This window comes from Triplophysa rosa, linkage group LG20 (genome assembly GCF_024868665.1).
Source record: "Triplophysa rosa linkage group LG20, Trosa_1v2, whole genome shotgun sequence".
In the NCBI taxonomy this organism is placed as follows: Eukaryota; Metazoa; Chordata; class Actinopteri; order Cypriniformes; family Nemacheilidae; genus Triplophysa; species Triplophysa rosa.
The window spans coordinates 19,937,718-19,960,365 of NC_079909.1; the positions used below are offsets into that span (position 1 = coordinate 19,937,718).

General features: G+C 36.9%; 3 protein-coding genes across 11 annotated transcripts in view; 1 reads left to right on the plus strand and 2 right to left on the minus strand.

Moving 5' to 3' along the window:
• LOC130570935 (CSC1-like protein 2) overlaps window positions 1–4,706 on the plus strand; it is a 35,094-nt gene extending 30,388 nt beyond the window's left edge. For 5 of the 8 annotated variants that reach the window (XM_057361470.1, XM_057361476.1, XM_057361475.1 and 2 more), the window contains 3 exons: window positions 325–461; window positions 568–645; window positions 1,284–4,706. In XM_057361470.1, the coding sequence (XP_057217453.1) occupies window positions 325–461; window positions 568–645; window positions 1,284–1,469 (401 nt within the window). In that variant the 3' untranslated portion in view covers window positions 1,470–4,706. The remainder of the gene's footprint in view (window positions 1–324; window positions 462–567; window positions 646–1,283) is intronic. The other 3 variants (XM_057361472.1, XM_057361473.1, XM_057361474.1) reach the window with 3 other exon arrangements.
• Window positions 4,707–4,832: 126 nt separating this feature from the next.
• Window positions 4,833–15,161, minus strand: slc29a1b (solute carrier family 29 member 1b). Of its 2 annotated transcripts, none has more exons than XM_057361479.1 (13): window positions 15,072–15,161; window positions 9,616–9,678; window positions 9,018–9,099; window positions 8,745–8,920; window positions 8,311–8,450; window positions 8,048–8,182; window positions 7,859–7,956; window positions 7,548–7,626; window positions 7,387–7,460; window positions 6,991–7,099; window positions 6,351–6,436; window positions 5,864–6,063; window positions 4,833–5,523 (listed from the first exon to the last, which is right to left on the minus strand). In XM_057361479.1, the coding sequence occupies exons 2-13, from the start codon at window positions 9,639–9,641 to the stop codon at window positions 5,412–5,414; spliced, it is 1,317 nt and encodes a 438-aa protein (XP_057217462.1). In that variant the 5' UTR covers window positions 9,642–9,678; window positions 15,072–15,161; the 3' UTR covers window positions 4,833–5,411. The 2 variants fall into 2 exon arrangements, with proteins under 2 accessions (XP_057217462.1, XP_057217461.1); XM_057361478.1 differs by lacking the exon at window positions 15,072–15,161 and adding an exon at window positions 10,384–10,431.
• A 2,288-nt stretch (window positions 15,162–17,449) lies between these two features.
• vipb (vasoactive intestinal peptide b) lies at window positions 17,450–20,313 on the minus strand. Its single transcript, XM_057361481.1, has 7 exons — window positions 20,155–20,313; window positions 19,752–19,864; window positions 19,303–19,410; window positions 19,024–19,128; window positions 18,106–18,231; window positions 17,863–17,892; window positions 17,450–17,740 (listed from the first exon to the last, which is right to left on the minus strand). Exons 1-6 carry the CDS (start codon window positions 20,284–20,286, stop codon window positions 17,889–17,891), a joined length of 588 nt encoding a protein of 195 aa, XP_057217464.1. The 5' UTR covers window positions 20,287–20,313; the 3' UTR covers window positions 17,450–17,740; window positions 17,863–17,888.
• Between the last annotated feature and the right edge of the window lie 2,335 nt (window positions 20,314–22,648).

Here is a 22,648-nt window from a genome sequence, read left to right on the forward strand (position 1 = left end):
GTGTGTGTTTATTTCTCCTAAAATGTTTATTTTTAGGTAAACACAATTATTACTTTGTTTTTTTATAAAAAATAATTGTTTAATTGTTCTTAAAATGTATAAGTTTATTATTAGGTTAAACACAAAGCAGTGACATCACCTGACCACAGCAACTAAAGAAGATTAAAATGAACTTTCTGACTCTGTGTTGACTGACCTGGTCAATGTATGGATTCATCAGATAACAGCAATATCAGATTCTTCATTTTTTTGCCATCCGTGTTTGATCACAAAGAGGGGATGCAGATCTTTTTAACACACGTGACATCGTTCTTGTCTCTGCAGGGTTTTTGACGCCGCTGTCTATGTTCACCTTCGTGGTTCTCATCATCACCATCGTGGTCTGCCTGTCGCACGTTTGCTTCGGTCACTTTAAATACCTCAGCGCGCACAACTACAAGGTACGAGTTGCGGTACTGAAGGTACGAGCTGATTGGAGCAGTCCACCAAGCAGAATGTGTAGCTCAGGGAGACTGTCGTGGGATCCGAGCTGAAATCCTCACCACAAACTCTCTCTCTCTCTTTCAGATCGACACTAAAGACACAGAACCTGACAGAGTGGAGAACGGCCGTCCTGCCAGATCTTCACCCTCCAACAGATCTCAGGTAAAATCTGCATTTTCCACAGAATGTTGTTAGCGTCTACATAGTTTATAGAAACAATTACAATCGAAGCAATGACTTAGTTTATTTAGGGCAACGCAGACTTTTAGGAACTCTTTTGTAGTTAAAAGTATTTTCTCAAAGTACTTTTAAACATACAGTTAATGCTAATTTATGTTGCAGTTAATTGGATTTAATTTGTAGATTTTTTCTCCTATAAATCAAATTGTAAATGAATATATATAAATTTACAAAAATAAAAACTGGTCCTGTTATATACATTTACAGTGTATATTAATTTTATGTTTATCTATAAACTAGTTATATTTTTTATTTTAAATTTAAGTAATGAAATCTATATTCATTTACAGTATAACTATAAAAAAAAATTAATGATAAAATCTATGTTAATTCTAAGACATTACTTGTATTTATTATAAATTATATAATGTTAACGTGTTAATGTTCACTTGTAAATGTCATATTTAAAAAGTTTAATCGTTTAGTCTGAACAGTAATCTTTTTTTTTATTTTTACCCGATAATTGTGAAAATGTTAAGGTGAAATGTGCTTAAATCTTGGACTATTTTTCCTCTTTATTTAAAGGAGACTCTAATATTTCTCTCTCTTGTCGCGCGCAGCAGCAGATGTACATCGCCCAGGTCCTGCAGGACCCAAACTCTGACGAAACGGGAGCGGGCAGCGGAGAGGACGACGGTCAGGGGTCCTCACAGGACGAGGAGATGCTCAACGGAGGAAACGGCATGAACGAAGCCGACTTTCAGTCTGGAGAGGACAGTCTCATCGCCAATGAAGTCCACCAGTAACCACAGCCCAGACGGGAGAGAGAGGGGTGGAGAGAGGGCGGAGCCCGAGTGAATCCACCCATCACAAAGTCTTCATCCGCACACGTCTGTCCGTCCCTGTTGATGCTTTTTTTAGGATGTTTGCTGGCTCGAAACATCTTAGAAACGCCACGTCTGCCATTCACTCAAACACACTGTACATAAGCACATGTACTCTGTACATATTAATGCCAACATGCTTCAGGGGTTTGCTTCACAGCCACATGAAAAAATGTCGTCGCCTAGCTCTCTGTCTTTGCCAAAACCTGCTCAAAGCCCAGTTGGACACGGACATGATTGGAACAATACATGAAGAGTTTTTAGTTTGTTTCCTCAGAAGAAGGCAGATACGGATGAAGGTCTTCACATCTTCTCCCTCCACCGCACTCTTTCCTGAAGCTCAAAGTATCTCATGGGTGGCAGCGCTGCGGGACACGCTTTGCTTGGTTTGCTTTTTCCTTCTCTTTTGCCTAAACTGATGGATTCACGTTCATCTGGCGTTCCAAAGGTCACGTGTAATAGCGGAGACCCTCTGCGTAAAATCAAGAGTTCATGGTGTTTTACATGATTTTGCCTCGAATGCCTGCAATGAGTTACTGAAGTTCTGGTGGACACTAAACTGAAGACATAATCCAGCATCTGGATTAGAGACAAGTAAATCAGATTTGGGTCGCAGCTCGTGTGATGATGTGGTCCAGACTGTGCAGTCTCGTGTTTATTGTGAACTGAGGTGAAACGAACCAAAGACGTTCACTTCAATCCTGCATATGAGATGCACGGAAAAACCTGCGAATAATAAGCTCTTGTCCTGCGCCCTTGTAGATTTGAGAATGAAAAAAGATGGAAACTGACTGTTCAAGCTTGTGCCTGTTTTGAAAAGCCTCGCCCCTTTTCTATTTTTAAGATGATAATAATAATAAGATAACGTTCCAAACTGATGCTAGATCAGACGTTTGCACTGAGATAGTCACGTTTGTCTGTTTGTTGTTGCATTCTCAAAGTTCTGAGCCGAAGACTTGGTTTGTAAAGTTGGTGATGAAGATAAATGTTGAGAATATGCGACGGGTTCTCTTCAGGCAATATATCAAAACAGGATTTAGCAAATAATGCAGGTTCTGTTATTGAGAAACGAAGTCGAACAGCCTCAGGTGTTCTTTATTTTTCCAAAAGAAGAAATGTTTACATGATCTGCGTGTTTCCATTGGTTTGTCATGCGTCCCTCTGAGTTTCCTTCAAAGTTTCAGAAAGACACAAAGGTGACCTATGAAAGCTGTAGCCACATAGTTTGACGGCGTTAGAGGCACGTGCGTTGCGTTGGCCTGCTGTAGATTTGCCGTTTCGCGTCTTAAAAAGATTTTGTAGCTACATGCTGGAGATACTGAAACAAATTTGTGTCGGTCTACTTTTTGGAATTCGAAAGACGAGCGTGTGAGAAACATTGTGCGACGTCACGGAACGTGCGCACGGTATATAAATATATCCAAAGGAAGGTCATTGTGGTTTCGTTCACCTCACCGCTTCTTATTGAGTTAAGGCGGTGAAGGTCTCTTCGGGTTTTGGCAGTGAAGTAAAGAGCGGTGGGGTGGTTTTTGGGACGGTGGGAATGTTCAGCCCGTTCAGTATTTGCTACCAGTGATGTATTAAGCTTGCTGTAACAATGCCGTCGTTCAATGGATTTTTTCTATATTGGTTTTGTTTTATAACCACCTTTAAGCTAACACTTTGAGTTATGCAGAATTTCTTTTGGAACAAAAACACTGAGAATAAACGATTTTCTGCTGAGATGTGCTACAGGATGATTGTGTTTTGCAAAAGACGAAGATGAATTACGATGTTTGTGCAAACCCTTCATTGCCAGCACTGTTTTGATGCACATGTACAGTATGTTTGAATGGATGAAAATGAAATGACAAGTTTTAATTTCTCGAGTCTGTTAACATTACGGCTTTATCATGAAGGTGCAAACAGACCGAGTTCGTGTACTAGAACTCGTGTGATGTTCTTGACACTTTGTCCAAGGGACATTCTTATGGTGAAGCGTTAATCAATAAAAGTTCATTCTGTGCATGTGATGTGTCCTCCATGCTCTACTTTGCCAGAAGGGGGCGATATACTGTTACCTCACAGTTGTGTCACTTCTTTGTGGTCACCATAACCTCACATGCGACTGACAGACTGAAAGGTTTTTTTCTTTGACTAGTTAGAATTTTCCATTGTCACGCTGGACACTTCCTCCTATCTGTCTTCAGGGTTCTAACAGTATCGACCACAAACACACATTTAGTTTCACTGTAAGATGAACATCTTGTTCTCAGATGCTTCGTAGGCCTGCATCTGATGACTCTTTCGTATGTATTACACACTCAATAAAACCTAAAAGGTGTCGTGTTTGTGGGATCAACCGTGTTGAGATCCTGATGAAACAGACTTCTTTTCTCTTTTTTGACTTCAGTAAGATTTGTGTATATGATATAAAAAGATTATACATCATATCATTCAATGATGCAAAATTTGTTCTTTAAAAAGAGCCTTTGAATTTTATATCAGGATAGAACATTGTCTCATACAGAACAAAAATACTGAATATAATAAAAACAATCGATGAAATGTTATTTCTGTTTATGATCTGAGCGTTTGTGCTCTCTGCTCTATTATGAGATTTGAAAGGCAGCGCTTTATAAAAGAATTGAAAGAGTTCGAGATCAACCGATATATCGGCCAATAATCGGTATCGTCCATAAAAGCGATTTTTCACACTATCAGCTATCTGTCAATAGTTTAAAAACAGCCGATGATCAGGGCCGATATATCCTCTCAATCAAAAGAGGACAGGAAAATGAAGTTGTGCTCTGTGCATATAACATTTTTTTTGAAACACTACCAATTTGATGTTCAATTATAATACTCATTTATTAATTAATAACATTCAGAAATTAAGAAATAATCATTTAAATATAAAAAAGGATTAATATTGCCACCAAACTATCAGTATCGGCAGATATCACTCTGACTTATCGGTAGCGGTGCAGAAATTTAGTATCGGTGCATCTCTAGAAAGAATAGAGATCAATACAGAAATAAACAACAGTTTTTATTAATCAAATTCATGATATTTGGCTGATTGGTTTCTTGTCTTCTATCTAGAGATTGATGTAGTGTTATAAAAAGGTCAAAGGAAAATTTCTGTTCAAGCCACCCGAACGAGGTAGAATTGTGTTTTGTACTTCAACACTTAACAATGTACTGTTTGTGACGCATAGAAGTTATACATCATCAAATGCAATTTACCTTTATATAAACATATGAAATGCACAAATATCCACCTGATAATAAAAGCTATATTGGTTAAAAGTGGTTTTTGTAAATGAAAGCTTCAACCATGCATAAAAACTTCTATGAAAATAAAAGTAAACAAAAGTTTATATTAAAAATGATTATGCAAACATACAACGACAAGCATTGCAAAAATATTCATCTTAAATATGCTTTGATACAAATATATCTTAAAGGCAGCTGTAATAGACGTGTGCAATAAATGTCAAATGATGGTTAGGTGCTATAACAAATACGTCTTAAAAAGAATAAAATCGACTACTACGAAAAATAAGAGGCATAAGAATAGTTCACCCAAAAATAAAAATAGTTCTTTTACTCCGTAGCTGTTAGGATGTTTTTTCCTAAGGATGACAAGGAAAATTGTGAGTAAATGATGACAAAATTTTCATTTTGGGGTAAAAGTCGATTTAAGACTCGCGTCCTGTCCTGCGTCAGATCAGTCTCATCCTCTGAGATCCTTGACGTTCCTCCTCGCGACTCAAACAGCCGATCTGTTCATGAGTTTCATCCAGGACTCGTATGGACCATCAGTCTGTTTTCAGATGTGGAGAACAGTCTCAAATCTCTGTTCATGTGCAAACTGAAGACTCAGACGATCCCTCGGAACAAGAAAGACAGAGATGCTCCGAGAGCGAGACCTAGCGAGAGGAAGAAGGCCATGATCGCTCCAGCCGTCTCCGCCTCGCTCGGATCCACTTTCCTGAGAACACAGATGAGAAGTTCACTCAAAAAAAAAAGAATTATTTCATCATTCCAAACCTATGACTTTCTTTCTTCTGCAGAACACAAAAGAAGATATTTTGAAGAACGTTAAGAACATTGAATCCCATTGTATGAACGCAGAACCACTACAACATTTCTCAAAATCTTCTGTTCTTTTGTTGAATTCCAAAGAAGATACGGTTTTGAACAGCACATGAGGGTGAATAAATAATGACAGAATTGTTGTTCTTCAGACCGAAACCATAAGATCAAGACAGTGTTGTTGCCAAGATGCATCAGTTTTTGATGAATGTTCTGCTATATGTAGTTTTACTCACTTGGGTCCAAAGCACATGCAGAGACTGGCCAGATATCCATTAGAAAAGGCAAAGAGGATCATGAATGCGATGAACCAGCCGTCATGTGTGAAGTACAAAGGCAGATTGTAGCGCGGCTGAACGTTACACAGCATGAAGAGAGGGACAAATATCACACGAGCCAATAACAGAGCCGGCAGTAACTTACTGTCTTTACCAGGCTAGCAGAGAGAGAGAGAGAGAGAGAGAATAAATGAATGAAATGGAAAAAAATCTTACAGTATAGACACCAAGAGCATAAAACATTAAAATGTCATTAAAAAAACACATTTAATTGAATGCCTTTACGCTTCAATAAAGGCATTTGGCTAAAATAATGACATGGAAAGTTATTTAGGAGGTGTAAATCATTGTAAAGAAAGTTGTAAAAAGTTTGAGAAACACTGATCTAATTGTATTTTATTGTGATAGTTTAGGTGTTTAGTAATGTATATAAAGTGTGTCTTACCCACATACACACAGCTGTGAGACTGCGACCCGCCCAGTCAAACACGTTGAAGCAGAGAAAGCAGGACACAGGGATGAAATACTTCTCTAAAGAGAGAGAGAGAGAGAGAGAGGTTAGACAACATTTTGCTTTTAACACAAAAAAATGGATGGAATTCATGCTGTTAACATCACTCAGTCAAGAACAGTATTTGAGATAAATGTGTCTTTAAATGGTTTCACAAGCAGCATTTTACACTGATGTCATCGTTACAGTGAATATTTCATTTCTACATGAGTAAGCAAAGACTGAACATCTTCTGCATTGACACACACGCATGCACGCAAACACACACACACGTCTGGTTTATTATCTCCGTGGGGACAGTCCATAGGCGTAATGATGTTTATACTGTACAAACTGTATATTTTATCCCCTAAATCTAAAGATCATATGAAAAAAGTTTTAGCATTTTCTTATTTTGCCCAATTTATAAGCTTTTTTGCCCATGAGGACCTCAATTTTGGTCCCCACGGTGACACGAGTCCCCATGAGTTGGTGTGCATTCAGGTATCGGTCCCCACCGGGATATACAAACGAGGCTACACACACACACACACACACACACACACACACACACACACACAGTGTGCGATCTCACCCCAAGCTCCACCATCAGCAATAGTGCTCCTAACATCCACAGTAACAGCAGGAAATGTGCCGATGGTGATTGTGAAAGCAAAACACACAGAGAGAGCCATAACCCAGAGCTGAGAAGTGAGACATAAAACAACACATCAGTACATTTTCTGAGGGGTCTCTGGCCTCTGTATGTTTTATGTGTCAGATTTTATTTTCTTGTTTTATCATCCTCCAGATGAAAACATAAAATCATTCATTTGTCCATTTAAATCCATTCATTTAGTGATATCACACATTTCCTTTATCATAGCTCAAGCATAAATGATGTATTGGAGATTTATACTTTAAATGACTAGATGTGATTATCTTCTGCCACACGTGAGAGTCTGTCATATCATTGTGCTGTTGTGTTTACCTTTTTAAAGATGCTCAAGACTGAAGTGGTTTGTTTGCTCTCTTCAATGGCGCCGAGTTGTTGTTTATTCTGATCTACAGAAATGCAACGATACAAACACATTCAGCTCTTAGTTCATCCTATTGTATCCACAGTACATGCGATGTGAGTCGTGACGTCACCTTTCTTCATCAAGCCCAGCTTATTCTCCTCATCCTCATCAGCTTTACTCTGGTTACTCTGATAGTGTTGATAAAACGCCTGCAGGATGACCAGAGCAAACACATGAATTTTCTCAACGTGTCAAACTTTAAAACCACACCTTATGTCAGCATATGTTCCGTTTTACATGATTCAAAATGTTTGTCTTTGAAATAGAGAACACCGTTTTTATTCCGTTAAGTCCTGGGGAAAACATTTCCATATATGCCAGGTGAAATGGGTTGTGAAGGTTTTTTGAACTTGATTAGTTTTGAAGCCGCTCAGATCTTACCAGTTTTGGAAGGGCAACATATGATGCCATTGCGACAGCTATAACAACACACGCTGTGATGAAGTACCCAAACGCACTGTCCTTCAAAGCCGAACCACCTGAGAGACGGACAGAAAGAGAAAGAAAGAGGGTTCTTGTCTAAAAAAACGTCAAAGAATCCAAAGAATGAATTAGCAACAAAACACTCACTGGCGATGGCGCAGATCATTGCGAAGGCCGCGAAGGTCCCTGCGAGCCCCTGGCCGCTCATGATGGGTGTCGTGTATGATGCTGGTAAGACACCGGCCATTCCAAAGAGACTTCCCTGCAGGACAGCTCCAAACGCTGACAACAACATCACACACAATATATATCAGATTTGAGTTCATGTGGATGAACTGAAAAAGCATCAGATGTATAGTTTAGTTTTAAAGAAACATGCACTGTACAGATGTGTACGTGTTCGTGCTTACAGTTGATGCAGATGATTTTGATCATGGTGATGCTGAAGAAAGGCAGCGGTTCCATATCGACTTTCACCAGAATTGCGGTCACTAAAAACAGCAGCAGGATCGCCGCCAAACTTCCTGCTATTCTGAACTTCTGAGGAATTCTGCAGGAACAGCAAGAGTCTTCAGTTAAACAGCTACAGTTAACCACTCCTCTACTGTAACTTTAATAATAATAATAATTATCCAGTCAACAATCGAATGAATAAACAACAAACTCATTTTAACGTGGATCCATACTTTTGTCTCATTGTTATAGTTCATTCACGTCTGCCTGACCCCTGTGATCTAAACTATTTACTTCAGGGCTGCTTTATTGCTTTAACATCACATTTTATTTTTTAAATGCCTTATTATTTATTTCGTTTGTAAAAGCCACAAAGCCCCGGAGGTCTTACCTCTGATGAAGAACTGAGTTCAGACACGAAAACACCAGCAGGGGCATCATAGCACACAATGTCATCACATTATTAAATTTGGATTGTAAAACGCTCTGTGTATCAGCTTGGGTTTGATTGACAGAGAAGTTTCCTTCATTCAAAGGCTGTGGGTCTGAGAGACGACTGGTGAAATACTACAAGACAAAACAAGACACTCTTATGTTGAGAAGAACCATTCTGGTGATTATTTAAAGGTATAATCAAACAAATGATGAGATGTAAAATGGTTACCATGGTTGCGGTCATGAAGAAATTCCATGGCAGCAGAGTGCCTAAACCCAACATGAAGAAAATCAACCAGACGCCATTATATCTGTCGAGAGAAGAGACGCGAGATGAAAATAAAAAACTATTTTAGAAGAACTAGAAGGCTAAGAACTGTTCACAAGTTTACAAGTTTTATTTGTCACATGCATGTGTGATGTATAAAGAAGTACTTTAAAGCTCAGTATGCAATACAATATATACACTAGCCTAAATAAAAAATGAAATAGAAAGAAATCTGAAATGCTTAAGAAAATTAAGATTAAGAGACATTAGATGTTTTTTTACAAGTCACCTGGTGTGTAATCTTAATTTCTTGAATTCATGATCATTATTTTGTGTTGTGTTACAGAAAAAGGCAAACACGTTGTCTATCAAGTGCTTATCAGAGTGAGTCCAGCTGCTGGAGCCATGCTGGGACACAGATAACCTTTAACTTTACATAAAAAAACATGTCTACTTTTATGTGAAGTGCCTTGAGAAGCTGCTTTAAAGGCGCTATAAAAAATAAAGTTATTATTATTAACTCATCCACCGGCCCTTTAAAACAAATGTTAACACTCACTTATCTTTCGGCACCTGAGGGTCCATTTCTGCGAAAGAGCCAGAAGAAAGACCTCCAACAGCCCTGGAGACAGAGAGACACACAAAACACGGTTTAAAAGGTTTTAGGGGCGGTTTCCCGGACAGGGCTTAACCCTGGTGCTAGACTAACTTAAATGTCAGAGGTGTCTTGATCAAAAACAACTTACACTGACACATCTTAAAACATATCAGCGCAGTTGTTTTGTCTCAGCATGCACGCATGGTTTTGTTTTGTGAAGCGTGTTTTTTATATTGAATTAAATATCCTACACTCTCTAAAAAATCCATAAAAACAGGGCACAATATACTGTACTAATAGGAAGGAATTTGACAGTTTCACCTGTATTTTACATTTCACATACTGGTAATTTTCTGCCAGTACTTTATCCGTTTTTTTACAGTGTCATTTGGGCATAGTCTTGATTTAAACTAATCCCTGTCCGGGAAACCGCCCCATAACAGTTAAAAGGAAAGTTGAATAATGATGAAAACACCACAGGTTGATATAACAGTAGAGTTTAAATGAAATGTCTCATTTAAACAAACAAAGAATAAATAGCAACATCATTCAAGAATGGAAGAAAACCTCTAGTAATACTAGTAAAATCCTCTTACAGTATCTAGTTAAAAACTATTTTTAAGCGCATAGCCCATTTGTATTTTCAAACTAATGTAAATAAAATAATCATTTATTTGGTAAACCTTACTTTAGTTATGGTATCAGGTACTGTAGTAGTAAAGTACTTACAGTCTCTTGAATCGAGCCCTTCACACCATGAACACAAAGCACTAATATGTGGGTGTGCGCTACATCTGCTTTATAAACGCAGGCCCCGCCCACTCATGCATATGTAATGCACTGATAGTGTCGCTTATCTCAGCGTCTGCATAACCACATCTTACACCCCCACGTAAACATGCCACTTACAGCAAAAACACTGAAACTCTCTTTATTTGATAGTTTAGGTTGGGTAAAGATGAGTTGCTCCACAGCTGTGACCCTAAAGTCTTTTTTACTGTATATCACAGTTAGGTTTTGTTTTGTGGAAGATAATATTCCTCCTCCTAATAAATGGAGCTGAATTGTGTTTTGTTGTAAATGAACACCACACATGTAAAACAAAGAAAAGCACCGTTACCCACTGTGGAACCAAGAACGAAACCTGCGAGTCTTTAAAATGCTGAAGCAAACAAAAGGAATCACGAGACGTGTGTCAGATAAGGGGAAGTGGGTCTGTTCTCTACACGTCATGAAATAAATGTGAGCCTTTCCAAGTTCAGCTAAGGTTTGTAGTGTAAAGGTAAGTTCACACCCCACGTGTCTTCTGTGGAATCACCCGAGAGCTCACAGACACATCAGAATCTCCACGTCTGCTGTAGCAGGGAGGAACATACATGCAGATACAGATGGAGCAACCCAAATTCCATCAGACGACCTCTCCAACAGGCAGATATTTGGATGTGAGATGTGACTTGGAAAAGTCTTGCAACCAAAAAGATGAGTTCTGATTGGCCATAACTACAGACATCCTTAGCTGCCAAGCAGAAATACAACTCAGCAAACTCATTCAAGGACACCCATCCTGATCATCAAACAAGATGTGCCTCATACATTCCTTAAAGAAATAGTTCACCCCAAAATGAAAATTCTGTTATCAGTTGCTCAAACCTATATGGCTTTCCTTCCACTGCAGAACACAAAAGACAGTATTTTGAAAAATGTTCAAATGGTTCCCATTGACTTGCATTGGTTTTGTGTCCACACAATAAGTCCATTTTTTGTTACCGACATTCTTCAAAATATCTTATTTTTGTTTTGCAGAAGAAAGAATGCCATACAGGTTTGAAATAACAAAAGGGTGAGTATAATGATGACAGAATTGTCATTTTGGGGTGAACTGTCCCTTTAAGATGATTAACATACAAATCAAGGTCAAATGAAAATGTTCCAAAACACATGATTAGCTACACTTCTGCTATGGTAAAACCATGGTACATTTTCACAAGGGATGGATTGAAAACTGGTCAATTAAAAAAAACCTTTAAATGCGTGTCACCCGTTACAACCTTACAGTACAACTACATATCCCAGAATTCCACGTGTCGACAAGATGGCGTCTCTCGCAGCTGGTGTTTTGGACACTCGCGTTGGCAAAAAAAGATAAGAAAACTTCGGATTGCATTTTGTGTGGTATTTGGAGGATGCAGCGATGTTCTTAAGTAGAGGTGGTGAGCATATCATGACCTCACGTGCAGGCGTTTAGTGTGCACTAGAAGTGGCGTCCAAATGTTGTTGTCTTTTTAGGGCCCTTACTTCAGTCCATACCTAAACAATTACAAGCTGGTAATGACACAAACAAACACTTTTGGAATGTTTGAAGACGATAAGGATTGTACTTAATATTTATTGAATAATATTGAAATCAAAATTTGATGACTTGTGTTTAAGGTGGATTTACGATGCTGCCCTCTGGTGGTGCGCACGTGCTTTACAATACAAAACGGAACAGTTACAGCACAATAAGGTGCGCTTTTAAAATTCATAACATTAGTTTGTGAGGAGCCTGATCACTGAGTCCTGTCAATCATCTCACAAGCCTATTTAACCACCGCCCACCTGAGGCCAGCATGGCATCCTTCGTCCCCCCAAACTCCTTCTAATTGAATTAATTGTGTCCAATCCTGTAGTCCCGAGCTGGACCAGCGTATTTTGTTCGAAATGAGTCCAGATTACTTTGGTTGCGAATGTAAAAGTTTGTCTGATTAATAATATGGCAACCCAACATCATCCCTGAGAAAAAATAAATAAAGATTTTATTTATATCACCATAGTTAAATGCAAACATCATAGTTAAATGCAAACATTATAATTAAACTATAGTTACTGTAGAAAAACCATGGTTAGTTTTCTTAAAGGAGGTGTTGAATGAACCAGAATAAGATGCAGCGGTCATGCAGCAGTGGCCCAATGGGTCAAGATGACCGACATGCAACATCCTCGCAACGTTTTTTGACCTTCTGATCATCTTATTTTTAATGTCAAGCCCTGTTTTCACCGTGATGCAATTAACTCGCAGGTGACAGGCCAAACTTGTTATATACAAGTTGAACCACATCACAGAGGTTTTCTGCTTTTACGTTTAATCCCTTGATTGACTAAGAATAACCGCAAATATGTGCTGCCTTGATTTGAGAGGTAGAACACGCAGGCCGGATCAAAACAGCCATTAGCGTGTTGGCCACCACCCTCGATCATATCAGATTCATTGTGTAAATTTATACTGGAAAAACTATTGACCAGATTAGAAATTGAAGTCCGTCTGTTTTAAAAGGTGTGCAAACAGAATAATCATTAATAACAATGACATTTAAATGTTAAAAGCAAGTTTTTAGTGTGTGCAAAAATGAACATTGCACTTATTTGTGGTTATTAATGTAAATCTTTCGTTGTAGCTTAACCTGGTAAAAATGGTCTGTTTAAGTAACGCACGCTCTTGATCGTTTATGAGCCAGTTTGTGATCTCTCAGCAGACTTTGTTAATAATCAGCCTCTTTTGATGCATATGGTAAGGGAGAATATCACCGACCTAATGAAGCGTGACGTTTCAGTGACCGGAGTAATCGTGCAAAGTCTACACCAGTGAAGATGCAGTTGTGATCCTAGTGTCACAACATACAGATATGACAGATCTGTAATGACCTCAGTGTATGTACATTGAGCTCAAAACTTATTTGTGACGGTCAAGTCACTTAAAAATGTCATTGCATTTGATAGCAAGATATTGTGTCATCTGTAAACAAATGCTGCTGTAGATTTGAATTAGAATCGTTTTTGCTGTCATTTTAAAGAAGGTGATTCACATAGGTGCTGTAGAGTAGATTGGAATTTTAAATATATTTAAAAGCTGAAAATTATATAACCAACAAACATGTTTCACATTCTTTCACATGATGGCTAATCGTCTTTCACACGTCAAAGCGCACACATACACCTGCATACATACATGCACTAACATTCACGCGTCATATCTCTGCTGGCTGCATCCACCCAAAACTTTGACTATACATGACGTTTTGACGTCTTAATTTAGTCATTGCAAGCCATTGTGATATGCGCTTTTGGGATATTCCATCGTCATCGCACTGAGCCGACCTATTCTTCATGTTTTATCTCAATATTAATTCCTGGAGAGACATTATCTCTGCTTCGAAAATGACTCCAGTAATGTCAGAATCTTTCAATGTGACTTTTCTTGTGAACTCTGATGATTATCTGATCTGGATGTTTTTCCTGTAGAATGAGCAGGAAAGATCTCTTCCTGATGTTTTCCCACTATATAACTATTTATATTATTATTTTATTGTATAATCATTTTATTAAATAAACGATTTGTTGAATGGGTCCTGTAGTTCAGTCGCATTTAAAGTAACCGTATGGAACACTGACATCTAGCGGTTGAGTTTGGTATCGCAGTCTAAATTCAAAATATTGGAGAGACACATTTAGCCAAGTAACGCTTCTTCTTGGTTTCTTTTGATTGTTGTCAGAAATAATCTACAGGCACTCTGTTGTTTGTGAATGTGTACCGGAAGTTAAAGGTAGTCCACGAACGCGCGCATGCGCAGTCACATTTGTTTATGTTGTTAAGATGAAATCGTCTATAAATAATATATTACAAAATAATATATAAAAATATTACAAATGTGTTATCATAATGATTTGCGATCACCGAATGATGGACTTGTTGCAGAAAGTTTGCGCTAGTCTGCAGATTATTTGGCGTAGTGTGTGATGCCCTGTTTTTCTCTGCAAACTTTCAAAAAGTCTGCAAGTGTGTGATGTCTAGTGTTTTAAAAATCTGTGCAGATTTTAAAAGTCGTGTATCGTATCCCAGCCTTTAGATCGTTTTCATTTCATTATAACTTTCACTTTAAATTCAAATTGATTTTACAAACTACAAGTATTATCATATAAAAAAGTTATCTCATATCACATCTTTTTCTATAGGTTATTATATATGTTGATCGCAAATTAGTTGTATTTTAATTTAGTTGTATTTTTTATAATAAATTTGTGCCGGAAATTTGTATTATTTATTGATAGAGCTGTTGTTAGCTTTGAACTGATACTGATGATTTTCTAATAGCCAAATATGAACTGATATCAGCCTGGCCACTATATACTGTATCTATCTGTAACCATACAGATGTTTGATATCTTTTTGTTAAGCCAGTATAAACATATACATTGAAAAATCTTTATGATGGATTGATTTTAGACCGACTCATTTAATTTTCATAATTTAAACATTTCTTCATTGAAACTAATGGACACATTCTTATATGTTTTCACCGGCAACAGTAAAGTATACCTGACCTCCTTTACGAAAGACTGAGCGGTTCATTCAGAATGAAAGTGTGTCAGACTGATCTTACCTTTGTCTTGTGTCAAAATGTGTTTCTCTAAAAGCTTTTCACCGATTTCAACTCTTTCCACCCTGCTGTAGATGTTCACGTGAACAGGCGTCTCATATCACTGAACACATTCACTCTTACGTAATGTTTTCTGCTCCTACAAGTCTGCTCCTGTCACTCTGATGTCAAATTTTTGAAGCGCTTCTGAAAAGTCCCAAATATTAGCCGCCATTGTGATGAGAATATCTGCCAAGATCTGTTTAGTCATGTAAGCAGCCCAGACATTAATACTAGATCTAAATCATTATTTACTAAAATGTTAAATGTTTTAACCTTTATCATAGAAAATATTATGATGGTTTCATTCATATGAATAAGTCACAAAGCTGGCATTAGAGAAAGAAAAGGTTTCACTTGAAGGAATTAATCAATCAAATTCACTGAATGCTTTCTGTCTGTGGGATCATGTGATGCAATGCTGTTTGTCTGACTGAGTTGAGAGAATCATTAACAGACACTAATGACACTGATCGTCATCCATTACTCCTGTTCATTCTGCATTTATCACAAATGACCCTCATTACACTGAATAAATACCCTGATCAAAGTTACTTGATAAAAATCACTATTCTATTTTATTCTACAGTCCCCATCAGGGCTCAAAATATCAGAGATGGACTGATAATGGGTTTGACACAACTTTTAGATTATCTGATATAGTCACATAGTCACACTTTTTTTGCCTAATGGGTTATCTGTCGTTCAATATTTGCTCTTCAAAACTCCATTAGACCTCTGTGTGTTCAGCAGAAAACTGGCAGCGTACGTATGTCTAAATGCTCAAGATTATTATGTAGCTGCCTTTTTTCTTAAGTAAAAAACACAACATTAGTTTCACGCCTAATGTTTAAAAATAAATCAAATATAAAATCAAAAACTACTTATCACAAATATAAAATATATAAAAAGAATACAAATGATTTAAAACTATAAAATACTTCAAACAATTGAAGACATTTTTAAATGTGTATTTTTCAAAACATTAATCATAAAACAGACCGTATTTTAATCTCTTCCAAAAATCCCATAATGTCACTAGTTTCTAGTTTGTTTACAGTAAGCAATCAATCACCTTCAGACCTTCATTCTACGCGAATAAATGAATAATCCCGAGTCGGTGTAAAAGAGAGCAGAAAGCAGTCTTACCTGCGACGGATGTAAATGTGTTCTGTGACTCAACAACTGAAGTTCAACTCTTATCTGAGGGTTCTTAAAACCCTAATCAATGCAGGGTCAAAGGTCAACATGTACAGAGAGGATCTCCTGCGTTTTGTCTATCATTCAGTGCATGACAGATACCAACACAGTACTTTTTGTGTAAGTATAATTAATTTCATTTTTAAAATGTGTTTTACCATATTGTCTTTGATTTAACAAAAGGGAATTTACTTCTGAGGAGCTTAAATGAATCTGATAATCGTCTGAAGAGTCCTTTCACTGTTTATCACTATTATCCCTTTTCCAGTCCAAGCAGAATTGACAAGAGAAACGTTTTGGTTTTTTTGTCTTAGCAGACGCAACATTAACAATGTGATCAAGATAACAGATACAATAAAGATAAATTACGTGTTTTTTACTCTCTCGCTCTCTCTCTGTCCGTGTCTCAGTTTTCTCTGTGCCGTCTGGTGTGGCATGACCTCAGGTTGCGTGAGGTCCTTGTATTGTTTATTATATAATTTAGAAAAGGATGAATTCGAAATGGCAGTGTGGTTTTAGTGTGAGATGTTTGGTCCCTCTGCTGGTGAGATGCTGAAACATTTTTAGAAAGTGACAGGTTGGGTCCGAATATAGTAATATTGTCATTCTTTATATGTAGTTTGTAGTTTTTTGTCATCTCATTTCTTTCTCTTTTCAGATTCAAATCGCTGATATAAGTTTTAATGGCTGATTCTTAAACTATTACAACTAAATACTTCAATTAATTTAAATAATAATTTATATATAGTGTATGATTTAATAATACAAGTTGTAAATGTAAATCATAGGCCGGGTTTCACGGACGATGCTTCGCTTAAGCCAGAGCAAGCCCTCAGTTAAATCATATTTAAGTCGCTTTTATAAAATTGCCTTAGAAAAATCATTTCTGGGGAGCATGTTGAGACAAAACAATGTTACTGACATAATTAAAGATAATTTAAGTTATTTTCAGTTAAGACAGCTCAAACTGAGCTGTTTTAGTCTGGGACTAGCCTTAAGCCTTGTCTGTGAAACCTGGCCACAATCATTTACATTAATTATTTACAGCATTAAAATGTTGGTCTTGAACGGTATCTATTAAAAGCAAGAAAAGGGTGTGATGAAATTGGTATTATTCAGATGATCGCACAGTTTTACAGAGTAAAATTAGCCATCAGAAATAACAGTGACACCAAATAAATTTCTCAAATGTTTTTTATTGTTTCGATTTGAGTCATCAAGAATGGTAGCAGGTAAAGTAGAGTTTTGTAGACAGTAGCATTATCTCCATATAGCAACAAATCAAGGAAAGGTCAGAATGATATTTGTTCAAGTGCTTCGTTAAGATGGCGTTGTGTTGGTTGTTTTGTATTGTGTGTGAGCTCATGACAGGTCTGTAAGCTGGAGTATATAACATCAGAGAGGCCTGAAGAAGTGCCGTCCATCACCTACACCTGTCAAAACAACAAGAAACAGAGGAGTCACTGAAAACATTACGATACTGAGTGCTGTCTTGGTAGGCTCCATTAATAGTATAGACATGACTATAGGGCACATGAGAGTCAAGTGCACTTACATGTTAAAGAGCACAGGAAAAGTACATCACCTGCAGGAGAGAGCAGATCTTTACTGAAAAAACATATTCAAATGGTTGCCAAGGCATGGCTATGTGGTTGCTAAGGTACTTTTAATGCATTTAGTGTGAAGATCTGCTGTTTTGTCAGATATGTAATAGTTTAGCTGTGCTGGTGACAGAATGTTTGGAAACTATCGGTTATATTCAGGTAAGGATTTGTGTAACAGTAACATTGACGCTTGCCTCCGCTTTCCGGCTAACACCGAGTTGAGGTATTTCTTCGCAGCCATCTGTTTACGGTATCGACTGTAGTTGTCGGTGAAGACGGCGTCTGAATGACGTTTGACTGGCTCCACACCCAGTTCATCGCTGCGGCACAGACAGGAAATGACATCACACCGTTGAATGAGATTATGGTATGTCATTATTAAAAGCTTAATTGAATCAGCTGTCATATAACTGATGTCACATTATCTCGTGATGTTCAGCACATTGACTGTTAAACATGCACACTTATTTCAACACTAAGGGACAGTTCACCCCAAAATGAAAATTCTGTCGTCATTTACTCGCCCTCAAATTGTTCCAAACCTGTATAAATGATTTAGTTCTGCTGAACACAAAGGAAGATATTTGGAAGAATGTCAGCACTTTTCAGTTCTGGGACATCATTCACTACCATAGTAGAAAAAATTAAAACGGTAGTTAAAGGTGGCCCAGAACTGTTTGCTTTTCTAAATTCTTCAAAATATCTCATTATGGTTTTTGTATGATTCTATGATGTTGCAGAACTGAAAATTGTTAACATTCTTCCAAATATCTTTATCTTTTATAAACTTGGGGGCGAGTAAATGATGATAGAATTTTCATTTTTGGGTGAACTATCCCTTAAATTGTCATGACAGCGATTATAAAAATTAGCCATGCTTTTATTAAAGTGAAAATGTAGTAAACATGATTAACAAAAAATGTTAAACTATGGTTACCATAGTGAGAGCATGGCAAATAATCATAAGAAAACAATGTAAAAATAAAAGTGCATTTCCTGCAAAGATTCTTTTAAAGAGGAGAGTGTTTTAAATGGAATAGTTTTTCTTAGAATAAAGTGAACATGGGCATGAATGTCCAGATATGAACATCAGAGATTGAATGAGATGTTACCTGACTCTCTTTGCCAGGAGAGACTCCAGGTATTCTTTAGCAGAGAGTTGACTGAGCAGTTTGCTGTATCCGCTTGTGAATAACCCGTCAGCATGCCTGGATGGTCTGAAAACAGTTTTTCAACCTTAATGTCAAATTTACACGTCTTTCAAACATTTCCTTCATCATAATTAGCTTGCAAATAATCAACTGAATAGCTTGTATTGTGTTTAGTAATGGATTCATATTTTTATGCTAGGATAAATGTTTTAGAAATGTCGTAGTGATGTGTCTGTTTACCTCTCGACTGTGTTTGCGATTTCATACAAGAGTTTGTACGCCTCTAAATCCTGTAGCGACGGATCTCTGGTCCACTCATCATCCCCGTCTTCATCTAAACTGCCTGATCTAAAAATATTATTATAAACAATTAGAAACACCGGTGGATCTTTAAAGAGCTCATTTGTATCGGTGATTTTCAAACAATTACAAACATTTATAAAATGTATTTTTAATACATTTTTATTTATTATTTAAATGTAAAATTAACAACATTACAAAATATATTATAAATAAAAGTATAGAACAGAGTAATAAATGGTCAATTCTTGGGTTATTGGGTGAATGTGGTTCTTAATGGAAATAAAAAAAATGTTCAGATTGTAAATATTACAAATAAGTGAGTTAATTATCTGTTTAAAAGCATGTTTATCATAAATGATGATATTGATGTGTGGGTTATGTCTTACCTGATGTCAGGATATGCAGAGATCGCAGGCAATGCAAGAGTCCTGCAGCAGAAAACACTGCAGATCGCAATCAGAAGAAGAGTTTGACAGCTGCTCAGAGAGATCATGACTTTCTGAAAAAAGACCAAACAAATCTGAAGTTAGATTGAATCTACGGATGACGCTTTCTTCTTCATCTTCTTCATTACTGTGATTGACAGAGATTTTATGTTCAAGAGTTTACATTCATGAATGTGTAGTCACATTTTCAAAATCCTTCTTTGAATCTTTAGTTTAGTACATAAATGTCATTTACATATAAATATTGAAAACGTTTGTAGCTGAGGAAGCTGAATGGGCACGGCCCCTATAAAAAACATAATACATAAATACTAATTATAAAGTCCATAATAAAAGCACTCACTGTAGAGATGTTTCGAAAGATCCTGACGCCTGTGTAAATGAAGAATACTGTGTTCCTCAGCTCTGAGCGTCTCGGTCTCTGCGGCGTTTCAGTCGTTCTTCTGGAACCTCTCGCTTTTATACACCTGATCATTCACTGAACTGAAATCTCTGGGCGTCTGACCTGCGTCACTATCATCCCAGCAGGACACTCACTGCATGTCGGTCATCTGCTGGTCAAACTCAAATCCACTTTCCATGTGTTTGTGAGAATGATGCAGAATTCTTTGATTTAACTCGCATGGTTATTATATTTGAATAATAAGATATCATTTCAGCAGTGTTGAGAAGGCAAAGTGTGATGTTTCATGTGTTTTCACACGTTTTGACTTTTTAAAGAAGGCAGACGGATTTTCAGCAGCTGTTGTATTAGTTTGTGTCATTAGACGGTTTGTTGTGCAATGTTTGTGCATTACAATTTGAGAAAATGTCATTAAGCTATGGCTATAACTAAAGGTTTACTTTCACTCAAGTACATTTGTTTGTCTGGAGATGTTTGGATGTCATGTTCACGATACTTTCTAGAGCTGAAAGTGCAGATGTTGATGTTTAAAACGTGGAATCCGGTAAATGTTGGCATTGGTGAGCCGAGGTCTTGGGTGGTAATTCAGGATGTTCATTAGATTGAGACTGAAGTATGACGTGATGTCAGCGGTATCATGGTCATTAGAGAAGCATCAGTCAATCATATTACAGAATTCTGCAGGTCTGCTAATCTAATATCACTGCAGAATATTTCTGCACGCACTCTGTGTTCATGTCAGCACACAGTATACCACAGTTCACAAATATAAAAGACTGAAACAGAAATATACACCACTTTGATAAGATTGATAAGAAACATAAAATGCATCAAAGTGTGTGGCTGCAAAGAAATAGGATGCTTATTTAAAAAAAGGTTTCTGTGATGGTTTGGTTTAGGGTACACTCTTAAAAATAAAGATGCTACAAAAGGTTGTTCACAGCGATGCCATAGAAGAGCCATTTCTGGTCCCCCAAAGAACCATTCAGTCAAAGGTTCTTATAAGATCATTTTTACTTTTTATAGTCTAAATAACCTTTATGCATTAACATTCACAAAAGGTTCTTTGTAGTTCTTTATGGAACCACTCAGCCTAAAATGGTTGTTCCATGGCATCATGAAGCACCTTTTTTAGTGTAGGGTGAGGGTTAGGATAGGAATAATTCAAGATTATTTTTCTTACCACATTGGCAGATTTTTTTTGCTTGTTTTAAGCACAAATTCACTGAAATTTCATGTTTTTTATTTAAAAACAAGACAGGTCATTTTGCTCATCAAGAAAATGCATCTTTATTCAAGAATTTTTAGATATTTGTACTGGAAAACAAGCCAAAAATACTAAGTAAGAAAGTCATTTTTTTGCAGTGTACACGAAGCATTTTTTTCTCGTCTTCTAGTAAAAATATCTTTAAAAAATCTTAAATCAAGACCTACACCGAAAAAACTGTAATTTTATAGAATTTTACAGTTTTTTTACAGATGTTTCACATATTTTTGAAATATTACAGAATTACAAATATGACAAATTACAGAAAAACTTTTTTCAGTTTTTTCTTAGATATTCTGTCTTGTTTTATAAAGACAATATACGAATTAAATACGTTTATGTTTCAAACAAGCAGAAAAAAAGAAAACAATTAAAAAAAGATTATTTTTCTTACCCCACTGGCAGTTTTTCGCTTGTTTTACACAAAATGTACTTAATTCTTATATTTTCTTTAATAAAACAAGACAAAATAGTTTTGATTTTAATATTTGATATTATAATTGATAATTGATTTTTTTACTAGAAAATAAGACAAAAATGCTTTGTAAGAAATGTATTTTTTGCAGTGTGAAAACAAATGCGTGCGTGTGTGTTGCTACGTAGCTGCGGGGGTATTTTGTGATGTAATCGGTTCTTTACAGCCCAGGTAAGAAGAGGTCCAGGTCTGTAGGGATGGCGTTTTTAAATTGTAAGTCTATGAGATGTTTTGTTTGCCGTTCATTGTCTAAAAAAGTCCAATCAGTTGATTATTTGTGTTATTGGTGGATGTATGTAGAAGGTGTTGAGCGGGTTGTTATGTGGCGGGTCACTTCAGTGATTGTGGTCTGTAAGAATGTAATGGGTCCCCGAGGGCTTCATTTCCTGCGGTGATGCTGAGGGACAGTCAGACCAGATCTCTGCATTACAGCCATAGAAAAACCAGAGATGGAAATGAGTCACTAATTCAAGAAGCTTCTTTTCATGAGCCAAGCCTGTTTATGCTTGTTTTTGTGAAAACAACATCGTGCCCTTTAGGATGGAGTCAGAAACTGAAGAGGTTCTCGATGGGAATAGCACTCTTGGCAGTAAAAAGATTTCTCTGAATATTAAGGGCCCTTTCGTGATTTGGCATGTTTGGATTCATCTGGGTGATAAATGGTCCAGTAAACGCTCGACTCCCTCCATATG